Source organism: Babylonia areolata, chromosome 14 (assembly GCF_041734735.1).
Source record: "Babylonia areolata isolate BAREFJ2019XMU chromosome 14, ASM4173473v1, whole genome shotgun sequence".
Lineage (NCBI taxonomy): Eukaryota > Metazoa > Mollusca > Gastropoda > Neogastropoda > Buccinidae > Babylonia > Babylonia areolata.
In genome coordinates, this window is record NC_134889.1 from 19,728,441 (window position 1) to 19,740,661 (window position 12,221).

At 42.4% G+C, this 12,221-nt stretch overlaps 1 protein-coding gene across 6 annotated transcripts in view; it reads left to right on the forward strand.

Moving 5' to 3' along the window:
- The window catches only part of LOC143289895 (uncharacterized), a 42,637-nt gene that overhangs the window by 15,576 nt on the left and 14,840 nt on the right, over window positions 1-12,221 (forward strand). The window contains exons 1-8 of one of the 6 annotated variants that reach the window (XM_076599116.1): window positions 164-316; window positions 2,288-2,468; window positions 4,652-4,753; window positions 5,708-5,845; window positions 7,739-7,834; window positions 8,407-8,553; window positions 9,683-9,778; window positions 10,217-10,365. In XM_076599116.1, coding sequence (XP_076455231.1) covers window positions 2,292-2,468; window positions 4,652-4,753; window positions 5,708-5,845; window positions 7,739-7,834; window positions 8,407-8,553; window positions 9,683-9,778; window positions 10,217-10,365 — 905 coding nt within the window. In that variant the 5' untranslated portion in view covers window positions 164-316; window positions 2,288-2,291. Of the gene's footprint in view, window positions 1-163; window positions 317-743; window positions 767-1,363; window positions 1,474-2,287; window positions 2,469-4,651; window positions 4,754-5,707; window positions 5,846-7,738; window positions 7,835-8,406; window positions 8,554-9,682; window positions 9,779-10,216; window positions 10,366-12,221 lie in introns of those variants that run through there. The other 5 variants (XM_076599117.1, XM_076599115.1, XM_076599114.1 and 2 more) reach the window with 5 other exon arrangements.

Genomic DNA, 12,221 nt, shown 5'->3' on the forward strand with positions numbered 1-12,221 from the left:
TTTTTGTTTTTTTTGGCACTGGTTTTACAGGTTTTTCTGACATTATCCAAACACGCATAATTAATTTTAAGTTTCAACAAAGTCATGTTGCTCAGCGTGGCAAAAGATCTATAGCAGTCACGACCAGTGAACTGTTATCTTTTTTTTTCTTCTTTTTTTTTTTTTATTGACGGGGAAGTGTCTGCCACAAAGTTAACCACAGTCAAACCGTTCTTCGGTCACAGCAGGTCAGGATACGTCAACGAGTGGATGCATTTCTTACTTCAGAAGTGTTGGGAATAGGCCTATTTGTGGTGTGTGTTGTTGTTTTTTTCAAGTGAGTATTGCTCCGTTTTGGGTTGGGTTACAAAGTTAAGTGTCTGGGTGAGAATATAGCTTTCAATCAACGATGACGTATGTTTGTATATCAGCCCGATCTTTACTTTAACCTTGGTCATTTCTCCTGGGCGGATTACCTGTGATCTGTGATTTTTGGAAGCTTGTGTGGTCAGCTTTTGACAGATGTTGAGTTCAACCTTGGTCGTTCCCTTATTCTGGAGTGTGTGAAACAAGCACTTTATGGAGAACGTATATCATGTAATATGTATGGTTTTTGTTGCGACTGTGTGAAGGCTATTGAGTATGTGGATAAGCCCCAGTGAAGATTCTAGAACACTTGCCATGCGCATTTGTTGGGTGGTTTCAGTTGTGCATGGTATGTTTGGACGGACCAACACGGTCTTTCGTTGTTCTTCACCGCCGCAGTGCAGGAATGAGAATTGACCATGTCAGTGTATGTTTGTGTCTTGTATTTGCTCTCAAGCCAGACTGACTCTTACTGTTTGCTTTGTTGTTGTTGTTGTTGACAGTTTGATCAGAAGATATGATTTTTAGACTGTTTATTCAACTCTATCTGTGCGCGTGTGTGTGTGTGTGTGTGTGTGTCAGTGTGTGTGTGTGTGTGAGTGTGTGTTACCCTCCCCTTCTCGCTCTTTCTAACTTAAACATTATCCGCGTTCTTTTTTTTTTTTTTTTTTTTCTTTATCTCCGTTTCCTCCTCCGTCACTATCTGTCTCTCTGACCCCCTCACCCCCCCCCCCACCCCTACCCCCCTCCCTCCCACCCTCCCCTCTTCCTCCCCCTTTCGTCCGTTTAATCTCTGTCTCAGTCAGCCCCCAGTCCCCTCCCATTCATTTCTGTCTGTTTCTCTGTCACGCGCGCGCGCACACACACACACTCGTACATACGCGCGCGCACACACACACACACACACACACACACACACACACACACACACAAGCGCATCATTTTCGCGTTATCTACTCAGGTGACTGTCACCGACAGCGGTTATGGCGCCACTCAGTGGTGAACAAACATCGCCTCCTGCGTCGACTGACTGGAATATCAGTTTGGAATGGACACACTGCATGACAAAGCGCTCGTGTGCAATTCGTGTCGCTGCACATCCATGGCTTTTCCCGGCAAGCAGAGATGGTGGGTGTGTCGCCGCTTCTGTACATGAATTAAGTTCTCTGATCATGTCGGTCTCATTTTGGAAGCTGTTTTAATGTTCAGTCTTCTCATCGTTCGCTCACCCATCCGGGAAGGCATCTGTGTGATTCTCAGTTAAGTCACCAGTGTCACTGTTTGTGTGACATGCGAAGAAGTCAGCCTGTCTCTCCTTCAGTTCCTTATTTTTCAGCCAACATACTATAAATAGAACTGTTTGTAAGTCCGTGGCCAACACCAATTATTAGTCAAGTTATGAATAGTGCCACTTACGACTGATGAAAATATTAGAAAGAATTTCACAGGACCGCGCGCACACAAACACAACTGTTTGACCGCTCTCTCTCCTTTCCTCACCCCTCTCTCTCTCTCTCTCTCTCTCTCTTAACCCTGCTTTGCACTTCTGATGCTTTTCAGGACTATAGCCACAGTTAACTCACTCAATACGGCCAGTCCTCTCTTCTCCTCTACACAGACCCCTCGGATGTCCAGTGGGTGTCTGAATGACCCAACCTTTAGCTTCCGTCGTCAGAACTGTGGTATTCTTCGTCAACATTCACCTCTTCAGTATAAAAGCCTTCCGCTTGCAATATTTTGATGATGGTAATTGGGGTGAAACACTGTTAACGTCGTCTCTTTCGCCGTTCGTATGGAGAGAGTTACGATATTGGCGGAGGCGGAAGTTCTACTACTCGTTCAGTCTTTTCACTCCTCCTATAGCTGCTCCACCTCCCCCTGTCTGTCTCTATTACTTTCGTTTCTCCACACAACACTAGCTGGCGAATGATGATTTAACCAGGTCTATGGCGTTCACTCCCACGTTTGACGACGTCTTAGTCTCCACGCTGCGCCTGGGTCTGGGTGACGTCAGCACGGTGGGCCTGACGTCATCCCCGTATGACGTCATGGTGGACGACTCGCATTGCCCAGGCAACTGTTCGGGCCACGGGGCATGCCAGGATGGGCAGTGCCTGTGCTTAGTGAGTGAGATGTCAGGGGGAAGATTGTGTGTGTGTGTGTGTGTGTGTGTGTGTGTGTGCGTATGTGTGTGTGTGTGCGTATGTGTGTGTGTGTGGCGGGGGAGGAGGATTGGGGGTCAGTTGAATTAAGTGGAGTTGGGTTGTGAGTGATCAAAAATGCAGAAATATTTCAGTTGTCTCAACTTTTTTTTTTCTTTTTTTTTTTTTTTTTCCAGTGTAGGTCACTTCAGTACAGTTCCATTCATGTTTGATTGTTTTGAAGTACAGTGTGGCTCATGCTACGCAGCCAGTTTGATCCAGTTTGTTCTTTTATAATGATATACTGGTATATTTGGGGGTTTTTTAGTCGGCTCAAGTCAGTTTTTATTGAATCACATGTGAATAAAGTGAGTTCATTCTTCTTCTTCTTCTGCGTTCACTCGTATGCACACGAGTGGGCTTTTACGTGTATGACCGTTTTTACCCCGCCATGTAGGCAGCCATACACCGTTTTCGGGGGTGTGCATGCTGGGTATGTTCTTGTTTCCATAACCCACCGAACGCTGACATGGATTATAGGATCTTTAACGTGCGTATTTGATCTTCTGCTTGCATATACACACGAAGGGGGTTCAGGCACTAGCAGGTCTGCACATATGTTGACCTGGGAGATGGTAAAAATCTCCACCCTTTACCCACCAGGCGCCGTCACCGTGATTCGAACCCGGGACCCTCAGATTGACAGTCCAACGCTTTAACCACTCGGCTATTGCGCCCGTCAGTGAGTTCATTCAACCACCCTCTGTTGTCTATGTGTGCATACAGTCTTGATCAGACCTAGCACAGTGATCGGTCATGGAGAGAGCTGAACCCCTGTACAGGGTCAAGGTTGGGGCCAAAGTTCAAGGTTGAAATATGGTGTGATAGGGAAAATTGTAAATAAATAAAAAAAATTTAAAATAAAGAATTTAAAAAATAATAACAGAAAAACACAGACCTTGGGGTTTCCTTTATCCAGTTCTCATAAAATTTAGTAATTGGTTATGGCCAGAACTAATGTTTCCAAAATCCAAGCTTAGGTTAAATGTCAAATGTCAGGGTCATAGTAATGATAAATAAATGTGAATTTATATATTGCCTGTCCTCTAAATAGGGCTCTTTAAGCACTTCACACACACACACACACACACACACACACACACACACACACACACACACACACACATAACACACACAAATAGATGCAAGTTTGTAGATGATTTTGTATTGGACAGGTTGCTGACAGGCACAATAGCCAAGTGGTTAAAGCATTGGATTTTTAATCTGAGGGTCTTGGGTTTGAATTTCAGTAATGGTGCCTGGTGGGTAATGGTTGGAGATTTTTCTGATCTCCCAGGTCAAAACATGTGCAGACCTGCTTGTGCATGAACCTCCTTCATGTGTATATGCAAGCAAAAGATCAAATACACACATTAAAGATCCTGTAATCTTTGTCAGCGTTCCATGGGTTATTGAAACAAGAACATACCCAGCATGCACAGCCCTGAAAACTGAGTAAGGCTGCCTGCATGGTGGAGTAAAAACGATCTTACACGTAAAAGCCAACTCGGGTACATATGAGTGAACATGGGAGTTGCAGCCCACGAATGATGAGGAAGGACAGCAATCCAGTGAAGGGACTGAGAGAGAAGTGTGACTTGTTCCTGTCTCGGTGACTTGCTGAACAACCTGGTTCCACTGTTCTGGACCTTTTGGAGAATTTAAAGAAGATACTTAAGTGAACTAGCCAGGAAACTGTTAACAATAATTTAGCCTGGATAGACCAGTGAATAGACCAGTGTTCTTTTGATAATAATGATGATAATAATGAATACTTATTGAGTGCTTTAGCTTCAGTGGAAAGGACATGTCAAATGGAACTGATTTCTCTGATTTCCAGATAGGCTGCTTTATCGATATTGGATACTTGCTGCTTGAAGGAAAGAGCAGGATCAAATGTAACACTGAGATAATAGTGGCTAGTGTGGGATTAAAAATGTTGCAACTTTTACTTTGCATGTCTTTCCCCCTATAACTTTTGTGTTGATTAAGTAGGTATCACAGGTGAGTCTCTGTAGGCCTTGCCTCCTTTGTTGGAACAGTGAATTACTTACTATGTTTCCTTGATGATGATGATTATCATTATTATTGTTATCGTTTGACAGGTGCAGTTTTCAGGCGGTACATGCCATGAGCTGAACATTGGTTATTACATCGCCTTTGGTTCCATCTTTATTCTGCTGGGATGTGTTGCCCTTGTGCAGCTGGTAAGCTGGTTTGAACATGTAATGATAATGATAATGTATTGTTTTTATATGGCGCAAACTCACCATATAATGGGTTCTGAGCGCCTCATAGGAAACAATACACATACAATAGTGCTTCTTACCACACAAGAGAGCATGGGAACATATAAGTGAAAATAAAAATCATTATATGCCGATACTATGAAGAGCACAGGATCAGGAGTTGAGATGGCTGCCTGAAAAAGAGGACGCTAGTCAGGGATGCGCAGGGGAGGTAACCTTCTTTGGGAGGTTATCGGCCATAGCTACTTTCGTTTTCTCCGCATAGGCGGGTAGTAGTTTGCACAGGACAGAAATCAGACCCCTGCCAGAGTCTGCACTTGCACTATTGGGTCATGGTAAGTATGTTACTAAAACGTAATTTTAGGAAGAAAATTTCCTTTTTGTGGTTGTCAGATGTTTCCTTGTGTATTTTGGTTGGGTTAGAATTTATCTGTGTTGTTAATAATAAATTTGATACAAGAAAAAAAAAGACAAATGAGTATTTCAATAGGTAAAAGATTGTTTATGAGGCTGACTGTTCATTAAAACGCATGTCATGCTTGAATGCATGTACCGGGTACACTGACACGCATATCTGTATTTGTGCATCCATACTTAGGTGTGTCTGAGTGTGGTTGTCAGAAAATGTGTTCTGACTGTGTGCATTTGTAATGTGTGTATTTACATGTAATTATGTAATGCTTTCTTTTTCTGCATGTAAATATATGCATGTTTGTGCACACTTGCATTATATGTGATAAAGCGATTTGTTGAAATAGTTTGTTTTATCTTTCCACATGGACATGAGTACACATACTGGGGATGCCTTTGTGTGTGCTCATGCAGGCGAGCAATTCGCTGTGTGAATGTGTGTGATCATTTTTTTGAGTGTGTGTGTGTGTGTGTGTGTGTGTGTTTGTGTGTGTGTGCCAGGTACTGTGTATAATATACGAGTACGCCAAGGAGGAGAAGCGATCATGGCGCAGGGCCTGTCAGGTGACCGTCCAGAAGCTTCTCTACATCCTGGTCATCTGCGCTACCGCCATCAGGGGAGCTTACTTCTTCTCCAGGGTGAGCTGCTGCCCTGTGTGTGTGTGTGTGTGTGTGTGTGTGTGCTTTCTTTAGTTTAACATCATTTCACAGTAAGTGATATTAGATGAAGGGTTGGGGGGAACCTACAGGGGAGGAAAAATACACTCCACATGCATGCCAGTGGACTCAGTGTCCAGTACTGCACCTCACCGCACAACACTGTAAATGATTCAGTCATGAGGCAGATATGCGTAGATCAGTTTTTGTAAATTTCTTGGCACAGGTATAGCGTGTTCATGCATGTGTATACACAGCCAGTGACGGTTAGTGTATGTTTCCAAGCATTTTCTATCACACTGTCAGTGATTTGATTTGATAAGCGGAGAGCGTTGACATATTGCCATGCTTGTGGCGTTTGGGAGTCATGACATATTGCGGAGTGATGACATATTGCCATGTGTGTGGCACTGGGGAGTGACGACATATTGCCATGTGTGTGGCACTGGGGAGTGACGACATATTGCCATGTGTGTGGCACTGGGGAGTGATGACATATTGCCATGTGTGTGGCACTGAGGAGTGATGACATATTGCCATGTGTGTGGCTTTAGGGAGTGATGACATATTGCCATGTGTATGGCTTTAGGGAGTGATGACATATTGCCATGTGATGACATATTGCCATGTGTGTGGCACTGAGGAGTGATGACATATTGCCATGTGTATGGCTTTAGGGAGTGATGACATATTGCCATGTGTATGGCTCTAGGGAGTGATGACATATTGCCGTGTGTATGGCTCTAGGGAGTGATGACATATTGCCATGTGTATAGCTCTAGCGAGTGATGACATACAGTCGGGCCCGCTTATAAGGAGCTCGGTTATAAGGAACCTCTTTTATAAGGAGCAAATAAAAAATCCCCGATTTACATTGTTCTTTGTTATGACTTACAAAAACTCGCTTAGAAGGAGCTCGGTTATACAATACCTCGCTTATTAGGAGTGAAAAATTAGGCCCCAAATCGGCCCTGAGTCTGGTTATAAGGAGTGCCGATAGCATCAGCTTCAAACCGAAAGTAGGCGAGTTATTTCATCAATCCTGTTCGGGGAAAATTATCTACCTTTGCTTCCGCAGAAACTTCCGTTCATTGCTACATGCGCTTGATCTGGATGCAGAAGTGAAAATGTCTGAACGCGAGAAAAAGAGAAAATCTCTTTCACTCAGTCAAAAGCTCGACATAATAAGAAAGGCGGGAGCGGGGGTCTAAAAAAGAACATAGTCTGCTAATCAGGTTAGGCGATGAAGTTGCCATAAGAATACAAAACCGATTAACTGACGGGAATCTAATGATTTTCTACAGAGAGAGTCAGAGAGAGAGATAGAGAGAAGAAGAAGAAGAAGAATTGCTGATACTGACACCGAAAAAATGCAGAAGCCCGTTTATAAGGTAGTTGGGCTTGGGTTACTCCTTATATCCGAGAACTCTGTTATAAGGAACCTCGGTTATAAGGAGTAAAAAATTTGGTCCCCGAGCGTTCCTTATAAGCGGGCCAGAGTGTATTGCCTTGTTTATGGCATTGGAGAGTGATGACATATTGCCATGTTTATGGCATTGGAGAGTGATGACATACTGCCATGTGTGTGGCTTTAGGGAGTGATGACATATTGCCACGTGTGTGGCATTGGAGAGTAGTGACACATTGCCATGTGTGTGGTATTGGAGAGTAGTGACACATTGCCATGTGTGTGGCATTGGAGAGTGGTGACACATTGCCATGTGTGTGGCATTGGAGAGTGGTGACACATTGCCATGTGTGTGGTATTGGAGAGTGGTGACACATTGCCATGTGTGTGGCATTGGAGAGTGGTGACACATTGCCATGTGTGTGGCATTGGAGAGTGGTGACACATTGCCATGTGTGTGGTGGCAGTGGCAGGTGTCAGAGGATGTGGCCAGCAGCCTGTGGAGTGCCTACTTCCCCGTCATCATCACCGGATTCTCTCTCATCGTCTGCTTCTGGGCTGAGGTGGGCCTGACTACCATCTTCTCATTATAGCCTCTCATGTTTTTGATGTACGAAAAGTAGTAATGATGTTTTTTGGAGTACTAGACTTATAACAGAAGTGTTGATCGTTCTGATGCTGTTTGTGTTACAGTACCAGTAATTATACTTGGCAGCAGGGTGAGTTGCAGCAGCAGAGAGACAGGAATGATCATGGCATTGCTACAGTGTCACAGCTTGGAATAGGAGTGATGGTAGAGATATAGTATGGAAGAAAGATAGTCATTGGTAATTGTAATAATGCTCATTAGCTCGATTGTTTTCATAACCAACACCAATGTCAACATCACTATCATCACCAGCACCACTATCAACTTCATTTATTTTTAGGACTTGAGTGGTTGTGAAATCCACAGGCATTTCCTGTCAGTTCATTTCTGAGGAGATCCATCGCTTGCATATAGTTCCCTGTAAGTCCACCATAGTCTTGATTCTTCACAGGCACTGTAACTGTAATCATCATCACCATGCACGTCATCATCGATGCTTATAAGCAATAGAATAATAAGTAAAACGATTGTGTATATTCCCTACAGGCTTTCCACATCAGCTCATCGCCAAGCGGAGAGCGGCAGTTTCTGAGCAAGTCCACCATGTTTTTCATCGCCTTCAACATGCTGCAGTACCTGCTGTGGGCCGCACAGCTCATTGTGGCTGAGACTGTGGAGGACCAAGAGAACAAGGTGTGTGCATTTACATATATTGCACTGAACATAAGATACTTGACCTTTTTTCTCTGCTTCAGCTGATGCACCTTCTGATATGCTGCACCTGCTGTATGGTAAAAAATCTGTTGAAATGCTGTCATTAATTATGAAAATTGATTATATGGATGTCAACCTCCAAATCTGGAAGTGTGGCTTTTGTGGCAGTGAAAACAAATGAAATTTTCACATAACCAAAATGAAAATGGCTCAGAAACGACTGAAATTCATACAAACAACCCACAATGGAAGGTGGGGATAAGACGGATTGATAAAGACATAGGTCAATGGATCAGACAGACCAGCAGATGACGGAACACATGAAGTGAGTTCTGATGATGGCGTCAGAGCCTCGACATCAGATTCAGCTGAAGGTGCTAAAATGGCTATAGCAGTAACAGTGATTGACCAGTAAACGCTTGATTTCCTGTTTGTCATTTTAATGTTCACCTTATGATATGCTGTGTCTTATGTTTTGTTAAAATCAGAATTAAAATCTTTATTGGAAGGAAGCGTTATGTAATGTGATGCGCCTTAAGTCAATAAAATAAGGTAGAATAAAATCAAATTAGAATAAAACAAAGCCGTGGTAGTGAGACAGATGTGTGGATTTATTAAACTCTTTATAAGGAGTGTATTAAAATGTTTAGTTGGAGGATGCACTGTGTACTCTAAAGCGCCTTAAGTTAGTAAATTATGATACTAAAATAAAATGACACTAAAACAAAGCCATGGGAATAAAACAGGTGTGTAGACAGTGGCTATGGTGAAGTGTGGTGTCAGACAGGGGCAACAGACAGTGAAGGTGCCAAACAGTTTGACATGATGGTGATAACTGTTTTAGAATAAATTGGGTTTTCAAGTCTTGTGTCAGAGAATTAACTGTTTTTTTGTGAATAATTTGCTTGGTTCTGTGGGAATATGTGTGTGTGCATAGGTTGTTCGCTCGATGTGCAGAGAGAAACTGTGGTAGAACTCTAGTGGTTTAGATTTGGGGTGGGGTGGGCAGGAGAGAAATCACTAAATATCCAACTGCCCTTGCTTCACCTTCTACAGATCTTGGCCATCTTTTACGGTGACGTGTCACAGTGATGATATTCTTTGGCAGATGTTGGTGCTACGTGTGTGTAACGGGGGCTTTGCCTTGCTCATGATCATTGTCGTCGTTTTCTTCCTCATCTACGGAGTAGAGGTTTACTTCAAGGTGGGTCCACATGCTGGTGAAGGGCTGAATGACGGCACTGTATTCAACAGTCAACACTGGAACATAATCTCATTTTGACAGTGATGATAAAGATACTTGTGTAGGAGGAGTGAGAAGGACTGATTAACGATGATAGAAATAACGACAATGTTGACTTTCACTTCTGATGATGGAGATGTAACAAAAATGTTGACATAAGCAAAACTTAATAACAAAAGATATTGTAATGTGCCTTCTTTCAGATGTCAAAATCATTGACAAAAGCAGAACTTAATAAAAAAAAAATTTTTAAATGTAACACACCACCTTTCACATGTCTAAAAGCTCCACCATAGCACAAAACAAAACAAAACCAACCATGATAATAAATCCAAACCAGATGACGTGTTAAAGACTGTGATGCTGACGATGGTGATGGATGAAGAGAATGATGGGCAGGTGCATGGAGCGTTCCGGGTGTCGGAGAGTGGGCTGGACACGTGGCAGTTACACATGTCACGACTGGGTCTGGTGGCTCAGGCCGCCCTGCAGCTCATCACTGCTCTCTTCCTGGTCTCCGACGTCGCTTTCCATGTCTGGAAGCACAAGTGAGATCAATGAACGGACTTTTTTTTTTTTTTTTTTTTTTTTAAAACTCACATGTGTTTATGTACAAAGCCAGTCTGTGTAAATAACTCTTGTGTTGCGGTTGTCTTTGTGTGTGTGTGTGTGTGTTTAACAAGTTTTTTTTTCTCTAGAAATACTATGTCTGTCAATACCAGATCTGGATTAATTAAACATTTAACATGGGGAAATAAAAATTCTTTCCTCTTAACTCCTATACCAGTTATGGGTTGTAAGCCTTCCAAACTGTCCAGAATGGTTTATTCCCTTGGTCTCTGGATCCTCCACATTTCACTGGATCATACCTGGTGTGTTGCCACAACAGAACTTTGGGGTTAGAAGACGGCATGACAATCTTATTTTTTGTCTGCAGTTAAAAGAAAAAGAAGTTCTGGACAGAACAAACAGAATAACACAAATTTCACCACCAACATGGATACTTGATACTGACCTGACTAAAATGATCATACTGAAAATTTTGATTTGATGTCAGCCATTTTGCCTGCAAAGTCTGTCACTTCTGCACACGTTAGGTATACCTACTTTTGTTACGAAGTAGGGTCTGAATGGTCCAGTTATAGAAAGGACAGGAATATGTTAAAAGATTAACAGGTAGGAGAAGGTTTACCTATGAATTGTTTGGATATTTGTGAAATGTGGATCCACTGAGGCTTAAGACTGTGTGCACACAAAACACAGCTTAACATGTCAGCAGATCTACACAAACTTGAATTTTGACAGTGAGCATGAAAATATGATTTGGATCAACAAACACAAAAGTTTGTGAATTGTCTGATCAGAGTTATTTAGTTGTTAATGAGAAAGGAAATATCAGAAAAGAAGGAGATACCAAAAATCTTTTTTCTGTTCTTTCTTAATTTTATCGTGTTTCTTATGATCTATCCAAGCCCACCACAAAGAAAAAGAAACTTTGAATCCAGATCTATATTAAGAAGGTGGGAGAATACGCGTCTGATCCACCAGTCATGATTTTGCTGAGACTTGGACTATATTATTATATATGTAAGTAGTAGTAGCCCTTCCCCTCCCTCCCTTTCCACCACCTGTGTTTCCAGTTTCATTCAGTAGGAATCACACATGAGCCAAGAAGGCTTCGCTTGTTGTTGTTGTTTTTTGTGTGTGTGTTGTTGCCTTTTTTCCTTTTCGCCTTTGAATCTCACAGACATTTCACATCTTTACAAAACCCTTCCACACACAAGCAAACAAGATGGATTGGCATTTGTTTCTTTTTCTTTCTTTCTTTTTTTTTTTTTTTGCTGTGGAGGTCCTGGTCTCTTGGTCAGACATTTCACAATGACATTACAAAACCTTGCCACGCATTCTGAATTTTACAAACAGGGTGGATTGACTTGGTGGTCACAGATGAGTGAATGGGTCAGGGAATTGATTTGTTGAGTAATTGCCGTCTTGGATTGCTTGTTTTCAATTTGATGGATTTTGTGAAGCTGTGGTGTCGCTTAGGAGACTTGATTGTTCTGTTCTGCGGCAATGCATTTTTATATGCATGCACATAAACATACACACATGCGCACGTGCTCACATATGCACTGACACATACACACAAACACACACACCCACACACACACACACACACAAAAACCACAAAACATCTCACAAAAACACACACATACACAAAATCTTGTCCTTTCCACAAAACACTAGTAATTGTTACAATTTAAAATCACACACACACACACACACACACACACACACACACACACACACACAGTCACACAAATACACATGAATCGCCTTATAAAACACACCTTGACTTTGTCTGTCATTCAGTCTGTCTCAAGCTCTCTCTCTCTCTCTCTCT